The sequence below is a fragment of the Lepus europaeus genome, chromosome 18 (genome assembly GCF_033115175.1).
Source record: "Lepus europaeus isolate LE1 chromosome 18, mLepTim1.pri, whole genome shotgun sequence".
NCBI classification, from domain to species: domain Eukaryota; kingdom Metazoa; phylum Chordata; class Mammalia; order Lagomorpha; family Leporidae; genus Lepus; species Lepus europaeus.
The window spans coordinates 49,871,903-49,884,379 of record NC_084844.1 but is presented as its reverse complement, the minus strand read 5'-3'; the positions used below and the strand labels follow the sequence as shown (position 1 = coordinate 49,884,379).

At 60.1% G+C, this 12,477-nt stretch overlaps 1 protein-coding gene across 1 annotated transcript in view; it reads left to right on the top strand.

Annotated features, from left to right (window-relative positions):
- Positions 1-12,031, top strand: part of WSCD1 (WSC domain containing 1) — a 37,442-nt gene extending 25,411 nt beyond the window's left edge. The window contains exons 6-9 of the mRNA XM_062216486.1: positions 6,020-6,164; positions 7,010-7,174; positions 9,475-9,675; positions 11,248-12,031. Coding sequence (XP_062072470.1) covers positions 6,020-6,164; positions 7,010-7,174; positions 9,475-9,675; positions 11,248-11,600 — 864 coding nt within the window. The 3' untranslated portion in view covers positions 11,601-12,031. The remainder of the gene's footprint in view (positions 1-6,019; positions 6,165-7,009; positions 7,175-9,474; positions 9,676-11,247) is intronic.
- Positions 12,032-12,477: the final 446 nt, after the last annotated feature.

The window sequence follows — 12,477 nt, the reverse complement described above, 5'->3', positions numbered from 1 at the left end:
TCTGCGTTGTTGGTGAAACTGTGGTCCATGTAGTTGGTAACTCTGTGGTCTGCATTGTTGGTGATGCTGTGGTCTGTGTTGTTGGTGACGCTGTGGTCTGCATTGTTGGTGACACTGTGGTCCATGTAGTTGGTGACTCTGTGGTCTGCGTTGTTGGTAACACTGTGGTCTGCGTTGTTGGTAACACTGTGGTCTGCGTTGTTGGTGACTCTGTGGTCCATGTAGTTGGTGACTCTGTGGTCTGCATTGTTGGTGACTCTGTGGTCTGAGTTGTTGGTGATGCTCTGATCCGTGTTATTGGTGACACTGTGGTCCATGTTGTTGGTGACTCTGGTCTGCGTTGTTGGTGACTCTGGTCTGCATTGTTGGTGATGCTCTGGTCTGTGTTATTGGTGACACTGTGGTCCATGTTGTTGGTGACTCTGTGGTCTGCGTTGTTGGTGATGCTCTGGTCTGTGTTGTTGGTGACACTGTGGTCCATGTTGTTGGTGATGCTGTGGTCTGCATTGTTGGTGACGCTGTGGTCTGGGTTGTTGGTGATGTGGTCTGCACTGTTGATCACGTTGTGGTCCATGTTGAGAAGTAAGCATTCCACATGATGACGGTCATGGCCATTCTCATTCAGCTTCTCTTCACTCCTTGGCTGTGTGGGGGATATTTGAGAAGTTACTAAACTGAGGAGCAGGTCCCTTCCCCATGTGCAGAAACCCTGGTGCCGTGGGACCCCGGTGATGTTGTAGTTCAGAACCGCGTGTTTCAGCCTCCTCCGATTGGTGGCTGTTTGGCTTTGATGGGGAGAGGATGTCTGGGAGTCTCTGGGGCAGACCAGCTTCCTGGGGCTCAGGACTGCAGAATGCCATCTGCCCAGGGGGACACTGCTTGGGGCCCCTGGAGACAGTTTCCAGTCACACCCGGCCCTTCCTCAAGTCTGCAGCCTTGAAGTTCCAGCGCCTGTTGTGAATAGAACTTCCAGCATCTGGGAGGGCATCTAGCGGGGACTGGTGAGTTAGCCCTTGATGTAGGCAACCACAGGTGTGGAGGGTGGAGGGGCCCCTGCCCTGCCCCCCTGCATTCAGCCTCCCGTGGACTCACCCATCCCACTTGCTGAGTGTTCACTTTGTGAACGGCCCCCTGGAAAGCATGTTAGCCCCCAAATGTCCCTATGGATGGAGAAATCAGGGCTCAATGCAGGCAGACTTAACCTCACACCTGTGGATTTCTGAGCCCTTAAGTAGTAGGCTCTGCCCCTTTTTGCAGATGATGAAGTCAAGGCTCAGAGATGCCCAGTGCCTGGCCTGATGCCGAGCTTTGCACTGCTTCTGCCTCCCAGTAGCTCCGTCTCCAAACCCGGCCCCACCAGCAGCACCATTGTCGGCTGCAGTATTCCTGGACGAATGTTCGGTCATCTCCACGCTTGCCTGGAAGCAGAAGCTTGTCCCCACGTGCCTCATATCTGCAGCCCCCTGCGTGGGCACCTTTGTCCCCTTTTATACTTGGGGCTCTGCCTCTGTGGGAAGGGAACTGCCATGGAGGCAGGAAACTGGCAGAGCCAACCTCCACGCTGGTTTACAGATGGCACTGGAAGCCATCCTGGCCGGTGTCTGCCTGCTGGGGGGTTGAGCTGTGCTGTGACATCCAGGGGTGGCTTCTGTCCCCACTCACCCAGCGGGCCAGAGAGCCTGGCTGTGGGCTGCCTGCCCCCGAGCCTCAGTTTCCCCTGTGGTGACCTCTGAAATCTGTGTGCTTAAGGAGGAGTGGAGACAGAAGAGCTGAGGCCCAGATGGGCCCGCTTGGGGCCTCGCTTCTTGCCTGGTGGAATGGCCGTTCCTCCACCCCTTGGCCATAGACCAAGTCCTTGCACGTGGATGCCTCCCTTTCTCAGAGCCTTGCCCTTGCTGTGTCATGTCCTGGCTGCTGGCTGAGCCCTGCCCCATCCCAGACCCCCAGGCTCGGGCTGCAGGTGCAGCGTCGGGAGGAGGGAGCGCTTCCTCCCCGCCCTTGGCACAGGCCGCTGCTTCTCCATCCCCTCTCTGTCTGGAGGACCCGGCCCCGCATCTGTGTTCCTGCTTGCTTTTTCCGCTGCGCTTTCTCTGATCCTTTTCTTCGCTTTCTGTCTCAGCGAAGCCTGGAGTGCGGATGAGGGAAGCGGAGAAGTTGGCAGAGAGCTAAGATTCATCAATATTTAATTTTTATGGAAATCATGTCCTAGAAATCCCCCAGGGGCTGGAAATTGTTCTGTGTTTTTAGAATCCAGTGATGTTGCTGAAGCGGTTATGTTGTAAATAAAACCGCATTACTGTCGGCAGCTCTGCAGACACCCGCAAACTTGACAGTTTAATCCACTCAAGGAAGCGAAGAGGTCCGGGTCACTGGTCGCGGCAGAGCGTTCCGCAGCCCCGGGGATATGAGACCCGGAGGCATTAGCGTCCGCAGAGCGGCAGCCACGGACAGGGACAGGAGCCACGTGCATGGGGCTGGCGCGCTGTGCTGGGGGCGGTTCCTTGCTCCCAGCAGGAATCCCAGGGCCACAGAGCCCTGCTGGGGGTCCTGGTGGAGGGCAGGGCTTGCTCAGAGGCCAGGGCTTGCTGCCCATCCTCCTTGCCCAGCGTGCAGGGGGCCAGCAGAAGGAGCATAGCTGAGACTGCTGCCCGCGGCTCTGGAGATGGGATTTGGAAAGGCCATTCCTGCATTCCTGCATTTGTCCACCTTCAGCTGTGTGTTGTACTCCTGCCACCTGCTCGGCAGCCTACTAGTTTCTGAGGATGGAACAGCACACAAAACACAGACGCATGAAAAGCCCTGCTCGCGTTGTCCTGCAGAGACGCGGACAGTAAGGCAGCTAAACGAGTAAAACAGAGTACAGGGGCTCTTCGTGGGAAAGCGGGATTGAAAGCTAGGTGCTGGGCCAACGCTGTGGTGCAGCAGGTTCAGCCACAGCCTGCAACACCGGCATCAGAGTGCCAGATCGAATCCCGGCTGCTCCACTTTTGCTCCAGCTCTCCGCTAACACACCCGGAAAACTGCAGAGGGTGGCCAACTACATGGGCCCCTGCCACCCACGTGGGAGCCCTGAATGGAGTGCTTGGCTCCTGGATTTGGCCCGGCCCAGCCCAGACCATTGTAGCCATTTGAGGAGTGAATCAGTAGATGGAAGATCTCTTGCACTGTGTCTGTCTGTCTTTCTGTCAAACTGTCTTTCGAATGTGTAAAAATCTTTTTTTAAAGTGTTTTCATGCAAATAAATTTGGCAGTCCATGGAGAGTTTTATGTATTTTTCATGAACTTTTTGAAGGCTCCTCAAATGCATGGATTTTAGCATTTTTTTTTCTGCCCTAACATGAACTCAATTTGTGTGTCTGGGGAAGTCGCCTCGTATCTGTGGCCACTCTTCCTCTTTTTTTTTTTTTTTCCTTTTTTTTTTTTTTTCTGGCAGGCAGAGTGGACAGTGAGAGAGAGATAGAGAGAAAGGTCTTCCTTTACCATTGGTTCACCCTCCAATGGCCGCTGCGGCCGGCGCACTGTAGCCGGCGCACCACGCTGATCCGAAGCCAGGAGCCAGGTGCTTCCTCCTGGTCTCCCATGCAGGTGCAGGACCCAAGCACCTGGGCCATCCTCCGCTGCACTCCCGGGCCATAGCAGAGAGCTGGCCTGGAAGAGGAGCAACCGGGACAGAATCCAGCGCCCCGACCGGGACTAGAACCCGGTGTGCCGGCGCCGCAGGTGGAGGATTAGCCTAGCGAGCCGTGGCGCTGGCCTGCTCTTCCTCTTTTTATCGGATGCTTGTCGTAGTGCATCAGGACAAACCCCGATGGCCCTGTTTCCCTTACTTCCCTGCTTGAAGACCCTGCTTCTGGGTCAGGTCGCATTCGGGGGTGCTGAGGAATGTAGGGGTGCAGCTCCACCCCTCACAGCCAGTGTGCACAGAGCGGGGCGGGGGCAGCGTCTTGTTTCTGTGGCTCCCTGTGAAGAAGCTGTGATGTGGGGACGGCCTTGGGTGAGACGGAATCAGGGTTTTGTTTCAGAATTTTTAAAATATATTTCTTTGAAAGACAGTGAGAGACCCACAGAAATGTCACATCTGCCGGCTCACTCCCCGGATGCCTCAGTGGCTGGGGCTGGGGACCAGGAGCCAGGAGCTCCATCCAGCTCTCCCACATGGGTGGCGGGGGCCCAAGCACCTGAGACATCACTGTTGCTTTCCCAGCGTGTGCACCTGCAGGGAGCTGGAGTGAGACGCAGAGGTGGGGACGCAAATCCTGGCCCCTGATGCAGGCGTCCCAAGCATCGTCATAGCTGCTAGGCCAGCACCCACCCCAGGAAAAGGCGTTTGTGGAAGAAGATGGACAGAGCGGGGTGGCTGGAGGTTGTACTTCCACGCTGGCCTTTCCCAAGCCTGCCTTGTCCTGATTGAGGGCCAGGCCACAGATCTGCTTCTGTTGACAGGGCTGTGAGAGCCTGAGGCCGTGGCCTGTAGCCGGGAATACTGATCAGGGCAGTCAGTCCGTGGTCCACCCCTGCAGGTGCAAGGTCACCATGCCAGGGCGGGGGTGGTGAGGCCTTCACGGAGGCTGCTGGGCTGCCAGGGGAGGGTCCAGCCGGCATCCATGGGTGGACAGCAAGCAGTAGCATTTCCCCCCGTGACGCACTCCAGGTCTGCGTTGGCCTCACTTGGCCGGGTCGCTGTTGTCTTATGTGAGTGCTGAAGAATCTCAGCTTTACCAAGCCCCACTCAGAAAATGCGACTGATTTTCCTTTACTTATTTATGAGATTTTTTTTTTTGCTCTGGGCAAAAAATAAAAAGGTTTGTGCAGCATATCTCTTAGCGCTGCGCATGCTTCTGCGCCTGCCGGCTCCCTCGTGCACACGCGTAGTCCACTGCTCATCTCCCCACACTGCAGGGGCCTGGCATCGCATGGGGGCACAGGTGAAATGGGGCTACAGGTCTTAGCTGGTGCTTAGTAGGTGCTCAGAAAGGGAATGTGCAAGAGGGGGGTGGGTGCGTTTTTATGAAAGGAAAAGTCTGTTTTTAAAAACAAAGCTATTTCCATGGTACTGGAAAAGCAGACAGGGAGATAAAACAGAGGCCTTCCATCCACTGGTCCACCCCCTAAATGCCCACAACAGCCAGAGCTGGGCCAGGCCAAAGCCAGGAGCTTGGGGTTCCAGCCGGGTCTCCTGCAGTAATGGCAGAGGCCCAGGAACTTGGCCCAGGATGTGCACCAGCAGGAAGCTGGATCCAGAGCGGAGCTGGGACTCACACCCATGCTGTCTAGGCTCCTACTGTGTGCCAGGCCCTCATCATAAACACACAGTGGGTTTTGTTACGTTTTTTTCAATTCAGAGAGGTTAAGCGCCTTGCCTGGGGTTGCCCAGCAGGTGAGCTGGAATTCACAGGCACCATCACATCCTCAGGATGCCAGGGCCCAGCTCACTCCCCACCTCACCCCGCCCCAGGGGGAGCAAGAACCTGCTTAACAGGTGTCCCGCGCCTCCCCTCCTAACCCTAGCAGGGCTCTCGTTCAGGAAGCGCCAGCAGGCTGGGTGCTGTGGGTGGGGGAAAAGTCTGCCCCCTGCCGCAGGGGACAGTGGGGCGGTGGCCGGGCAAGGGTGGCCGGAGGGAATCCTGCTCCTCTCTCAGGGCCTGGGGTCTGCTGGTTAATGGTGCTGTGCTCTGGGCTGCTCTGCCCCACGCAGACGGTCACTTGAGCAGATCCCCTGCCCAGAGGGGCCTGCCCCTCCCTGGCCTTCCGTGCTTTGCCAGCCCTCTGCCCTCTGCCCTTGCACTGGTGCCACTGACTTGGCACCAAGCAGCTGTGAACTGGTGGCAGGTGGAAGCTGGGCCTTGCGGGCCTTTGCCTCTGTGGGTCTGGGCGCAGAGCTGGTGCTGGAAGGGTGATGGTCAGCCCTGTTGGCCCCAGTGGCCAGCAGTTCCCCACGGTGGTCAGCCCAGGAGCTGAGCCAGGGGAGGCGGGGCCCTGGCATTCACCCAGACGTTTCTCTTCCTCTTCCTCCCGGCAGGAGTTCCCCTTGGCCATCCTCAGGGGCTGGGAGTGCTACTGCGCCTACCCCACCCCCCAGTTCAACCTGCGGGAGGCTGTGGACAGCTCACGGTGTGCGCAGAGGCTGGCGGATTACTGCGAGGTCTACCAGACGCCCGTGCAAGGTGAGCTCTGGTCTGGGGGCCAGGGAGAACTTCCAGGGTTGCAAGACGCCAGCTGGGCCTGCGTATGAAGTCCTAGGGCTGGGCGGTGGCTGTGTGAGGTCCCTGGCCTCTTGGAGGCAGAGGGAGGTAGCAGGAAGGGTGAGGCTCCACTCTGTCCAAGTTTGAAGTCCAGCTGGCCTGCGATGACCTGGGAAGAGGAAGGGGAGGAGGAGGGGGAGGCAGGGCTTGGAGGGAGGGCAATAATGTAGGGGTGGGGGTAGGAAGAATAGAAGCCCAGGGACTGTGGGGTCTTCTGTACCTCCAAGCGCTGGGGTCCTCCTTGGGGGAGCGTCGGGTGCCCTTAGAATTTATGAGAAGAAGAGCAAAACGGGGAGGGGTGTCCCCTCGCTGTCACGCACCTGCTATGACCCTGCATGTCTGGAGTGCTTGAACCCTTTCCCCGGGGGTTCCATGTACTCCCTGCTGCAGCCCCAGGAGGAGCTGAGATGCAGGGGGTTACTCACCTGAGATTAGCCCAGCTCCAGCTTGCGGCCAGCATTGCTTAGCCCGGCACAGTCCCCGCCCGCAGCATCTGGAGTTATTCATGCTGTGCTGGGATCCTGGGTTTGAGCCCTCAGAGCCCCTGGCTCCCACCCCATGCCTTCGCTGGAGCATGGGAGGCCTTGGCATGGGGCTTCCTCTGGACAGCTGCAGCCTGGGCGCCCGGGGTACGGGTGGTCAGTCTCTTCCTCCCTCGCTGCCTCAGTTTCCCCATCTGTTACGTGGGAACCTGGGAGCCGTGGTCCCAGTCTGGGGGAACCCAGCGGCAAGGGAGAGTGATGCCACGATGCCTTCTCTGCCTGCAGACACTCGGTGCACAGACAGGCGGTTCCTGCCCACCAAGTCCAAGGTCTTCGTGGCTTTGTCGAGCTTTCCTGGGGCCGGGAACACGTGGGCAAGGCACCTCATCGAGCATGCCACTGGCTTCTACACGGGGAGCTACTACTTCGACGGAACCCTCTACAACAAAGGTGCGTCCAGCCACTGCCCCGCGGGACCCCAGGGGCACAGAGCTTCCTCAACAGGAGAGTGTGGAAGGACCTCCTGGAGGGCTCGTTAGAATGCTGGTTCCCCGGCTGCACCCCCAGGGCCTCCAGCTGCCTCGGTGCAGGTGTGGGCCTGGGAATTGGCATTCCCGACGGGCTGCTGGACGATGCTGGTGCAGCCTGTTCCGGATTCAAAGGCAAAGGCTGCAGCCTGAATCCCCGAATTTCTCTTACTTTTTAGAACTCTTTATAATTAGGCGTGAAGCTGACCTAATTTGCTCAGGCTTGTCTTGTTATTGTTGTTGGAGGCAAAGGATGGCTCATCGAAATGCAGTCTTTAAAACACAGGGCCCCAAATCCCAAAGGGTTTTATAATTTCTCATCTTCCCGGTGTAGACATAAGAGGCCCGGCTGGGCCAAGCGAGTTGAGGGAAGTGGCTTGAGGCTGGGCTGTGTGAGCGCCTGGCGCCCGTCCAGCGGCACCTGAATTTGGCCTAACACGTTTCTTTGCTGTCCAGCATTGCAAGGTTTTCCCTCCGTCTCCCAGCTGGAGTTTGGTTTAGGAAAAGGTGGTGCCGTCAGCGACATCCTGGAGGAAGCATGGCTGCCCGAGCCTGGCTCGGGTCCTGGAGCTGCTCGGGGTGGCCGGGTCTGGTGGGTGGGGAGGAAGCCAGCTGTGCAGCCCAGCCTGCGTCTGCCTTTGAGGGTCCTGAGCGAGGGAGGAAGTGACCAGATGACACGTGGCCCTGCCTGCACTACCCTTGGCCCTTGGGAACCACGCCCTGTGTCCAGGCTGCTGTTATCTGCCTCGTTACCTTATTCAGGCCCAGGCTGTGTTGGTCGACTTGGGGCTCCTTGTTGTCCACGTAGGACTGAGTGGCCTGGTGACTGCACAGCCAGCCACGGGCCTCAGAGCACAGAGAGAGTGATGGCACACACACACTGCAGCTCCAGCGCCACAGTGCCCTGCTGGCCCGGCGGCTGAAGGGAGGCTAAGCCGCAAGGTGGGGTCGCAGGTGCACTGAGCTGAGCCGAGGCTCGGGACACCCAGGGTCTCAGGGTGGTCACATTATCCCAGCCCGTGCCATGACTCTGCCCTTCACAGCCCTTCCTGGCTCTCTGACAGAATCCATCAAAGCCAAGGGCAGAGTTGGTGCCCAGGGTGGAGTTGCGTTTGCAGCACATGCTGGGTTGCGATGGTTCTGAATGCAGACTTGCAGATTCAAAAGAAATTGGCGTCTTCCCGCCGTGGAGGAGCCCTCGCTGATCCCCGTGGGTACCTCCGGCAGTCAGGAGGAGGGCACCAGGAGCCCGATTAGCTCAAGGGCATTTATGAAGCATGTCCCCAGAGCTGGGGCCCTGGGCGGTGCCGGGCTGCCATCAGGAGACTTCTACCCGGAAAGCCTCCTGCCATCCCCGCTTCGCTGGGTTCCCCTGAGTTCCTGCGCCACATGCTTGAGCTGTCCCCTGCTAGATTCTCAGCGTAATGACGGGAATCCAGGTCTCACCCCTTCTCCGTGAGTGCACGGTAGCCTTCGTGGGTCATGTGCGACCCCCTAGCTGGATGGGAGAGGAATCTGTCTCCCCGCTCAGCAGTCCCTGGGGTTCCGAGTGACCAGAACTGCACCAAGGGGCCAGGGAAGCAGAGAGGCCCTGGGCGGCTGGTCAGTGGGAGCAGGTCCCCGCCAACGGTGGATGGGACCATGACCAGACCTGCTACGGGCCTGAGGTGAAACACTTCCGTATACGCTGGAGCTGGAGCTGTTGCAGGACCAGTGTGTAGGATCAGAAGCTGAGGTTGCAGGTGCTTATGGCTACTGGTCCCCTGGTGGGGCTCCCACCCCCATTAGGAGGAGCTGGATGGAGGCCAGGCACCTCCCCAGGACCCCCAAAGCTGTGTGGAGAGAGCTCAGGTGCTGTGTGGCCTTGGGCAAGTCCCACACCCACTCTGAGCCTGCGTCTCTTCCTTGAGCTGTGCCTGCAGCTGTGGTTAACTCACAGGGTTCCTTGCAGTGCTTGTGGGAAATGACTCACATGAAAATGCATGGAGGGAACATGTGCATCTCCAGGGCCCACCCACACGGCAGAGCCAGGACCTCTCCTGCCGAGGCTGGGGGTCACCGGGGGCTCTGGCCTCTTCCCCTGCAGCAGAGTCGCTCCCCCGGAGGCCGCCTCTGCAGTCCTCCGCTTCCCCCTTGCTCTGCCTGGCCCCAGCCGTCCCGCGGGGCTGCAGTCTGAGCTGGCGCTGCCCCCTCCTCACGGGCCCTCTCGGCTGTCTGGAGCAGGGTTCAAGGGCGAGAAGGACCACTGGCGGAGCCGGCGCACCATCTGTGTGAAGACACACGAGAGCGGCAGGAGGGAGATCGAGATGTTCGACTCGGCCATCCTGCTCATCCGGAACCCCTACAGGTCCCTGGTGGCTGAATTCAACAGGAAGTGCGCCGGGCACCTGGGCTACGCACCTGACCGCAACTGGAAGAGCAAAGGTAGACCTGGGCGGGGCGGTGGGGATGGGGCTTGGTTCTCTTCTGGGCTGGCAGGATTCTCATTGGATGCGGGATCAGGATACAGCCCCCTCACCTCTTAACTTGCTGCTGCTGTGCATAGCTTGAGGTCGTCTCCACCACCCCTCACCCTTCACGCCTCCCCAGGCCAGCTCAGGACCCTCCTCCGCCCCCTCCCACGGGACTGCCGGGGGATCCACACCCCTTTTCTGCCCCGTCCGTCCCCATGACCTTGTCTAACGCTCATGGCTTCCTGGAGGATCCACCCTGTGAGGGTTGGGGCTTAGTGGCCGGCTTTGGGTCTCTGCTTCTGGATCCCACAGGCGGCTTCACTCACAGGGGCAGCCCATGGGCCCTACCCACTGAGGTCCAGGCCATGCGGGGTCAGTGTCTCTGTCCCCAGGTCAGGTACAGCCGAGCCTTTGGGTGACAAGCAGCAGAGATACGGCTCTGGGTGGGGAGTAAGGTGGAGGGCAGCAGGTCCAGGCGGGCTGGGGTGCTGTAGGGCCCCCGGCTCGGGAGACTGCGCCTCTGTTCCCTTGAGACCCTGGACCACCCGCAGCAGACTGGTGTCTCGAGTTGGCTTCTGGCCCCTCCTCTGCCCATCACCCTCCTCCCAGCCAGCCCCCCACAGCCGTCCCTGTTCCTCTAGGCTGGCGCCCCTGCATGGATGATAGCAAGGGATCAGCCCCACAGGCAGGCAGGCTGAGCCCCGATCCCTCCTCCTAGGGCCCATGCAAGCTGTCCGCCTTGCGTACTGAGCTTCTGTTTTGTCGTCTTAGAAACAAGGGCCGTCCCTGTCTCATAGATTCTTTGTGAAGCCAAAGACGGCCAGCCTTTCCCCGGGGTGACTGAGGTCTGTTAGCAAATCCGTCCCAGAGACTCCTTGGTGGGGAGATTCTTGACACTTGAACCTGCTTCCCTCCCAGAAAACTAAATTTCTAGGAAAGAGACCTCAGGAAACAGATAGGTCATCTGCACCATTTGAGGCCACTCCCGTCGGTGGCGTCATTATGTGTCCCTCCTCCCATCAGGCCTGGCAGTCAAAGCCACCACCCGCCATCAGCATCCACCAGGCACCAGGTGTGCTAACCGCCATAGGTAGCCCAAGGTGTGGGTACTGAACCTGCACAGCAGGAGACCCGGCAGCTACCCCGCCCCAGACACAGTGCACCGCGCCATCACCCAAAGGCGGGTCCTCCGTGGGGGTCTCCAGACAGGCGGGCAGTGGGAGATCCTGGCTGCTTCCCTCTCCATAGCATCGGATGTGTGGAGTGGCTGGAGCCGAGCTCACAGTGGCCAGGGGCCATCTGGACAGGGGTGTCCTGCTAGGGTTTCACCCCAGTTGTTGGTCCCTGCTGTGTCTCGTAGGTCTGAGACCACCCCCCACCCCCTCCCCTGGCCCACTCCCTGGGCCCTCCTGCCCCAGCTGGAATCTCAAAGTTCGAGAGGCTCCTTGTCCTTGAGAGAGAGAACCCACTGCACAGGGTCCCCAGCCCTCCCCCCCGGGCGGCGGGGCCCCTGACCCTGTGTCACCCTCCGTCCCTGCCGCAGAGTGGCCGGACTTCGTGAACAGCTATGCGTCCTGGTGGTCCTCGCACGTGCTGGACTGGCTCAAGTACGGGAAGCGGCTGCTGGTGGTGCACTACGAGGAGCTGCGGCGCAGCCTGGTGCCCACGCTGCGGGAGATGGTGGCCTTCCTCAACGTGTCGGTGAGCGAGGAGCGGCTGCTCTGCGTCGAGAACAACAAGGAGGGCAGCTTCCGGCGCCACGGCCGGCGCCCGCACGACCCCGAGCCCTTCACCCCGGAGATGAAGGACTTGATCAACGGCTACATCCGGACCGTGGACCAGGCCCTGCGTGACCACAACTGGGCCGGGCTGCCCAGGGAGTACGTGCCCAGATGATAGGCCCGCCCCGCGCCGCAGGGCTGTGCACCTGCTCTGACGGACGCCCAGGCCCGCGGCCTCCCTGGGACACAGGGCCTGCAGGACACAGATGGACACCCCTAGCCGCCATGCCATGCTCACGTGCTGGTCTGGGCACACCCAAGCCACCTCTGCAGGGTGTGCCGGACATGTCTGGCCTTGCACACAGGGCCAGACACGGACCTGGGCCCTCAGAGGGCAGGGCCGTGTTCCGGAGGTCGCTGCCTGTCTCGTGCAGATACGTGCGTGTGGTCCAGGCATCCTGTGTCCAGCCCTGGCGTGGACTTGCTCGTCGGGGAGGGGGGCGACTCTGGGGCGGTTTTCATGGCCTGGTCAGCCGGGGTACAAGTGGCCCTGCCCGCGTGTCTGATGCCCCATAAACCTGTGTGCCTCACAGCAGGCACCGCAGACCCTGCAGCCCTGCCTCTCTGTCCTCTCTGGGTGGGCTGGAGGCCCGGGGGGCCCTCTCCATATCCCCCAGTGACCTCTACACCAGCCCCCCGCTCCCACCTTGCCCCATGTCAGTGCTCCTCGGAGCCGGGCCACCCGGCCTGGCTTCCTCCTCCTGCCATCTGGACAGAGCAAGGGATTCACCACGGCCTGGATGCAGAGGGTGAGGGCAAGGCCAGACCTGCAGCCTGAGACCCGAGGGGGACCCATGGGCCAGTAGCGGGGGAAACCCTCACGGGGAGTGCCTTGGAGATCCTGGGACAGCTAGCTCCACCCATAGTGACAGCCCCCACCTGGGTCCTGCCCTGGGGTCATGAGGAATGGGTATCAGTGGCTCATCAAGATGACCTTGGGGTGTGACCCCAGTTTCTGCCTGACCCCCTGTCTCTGCCACTCTTACCTGCTA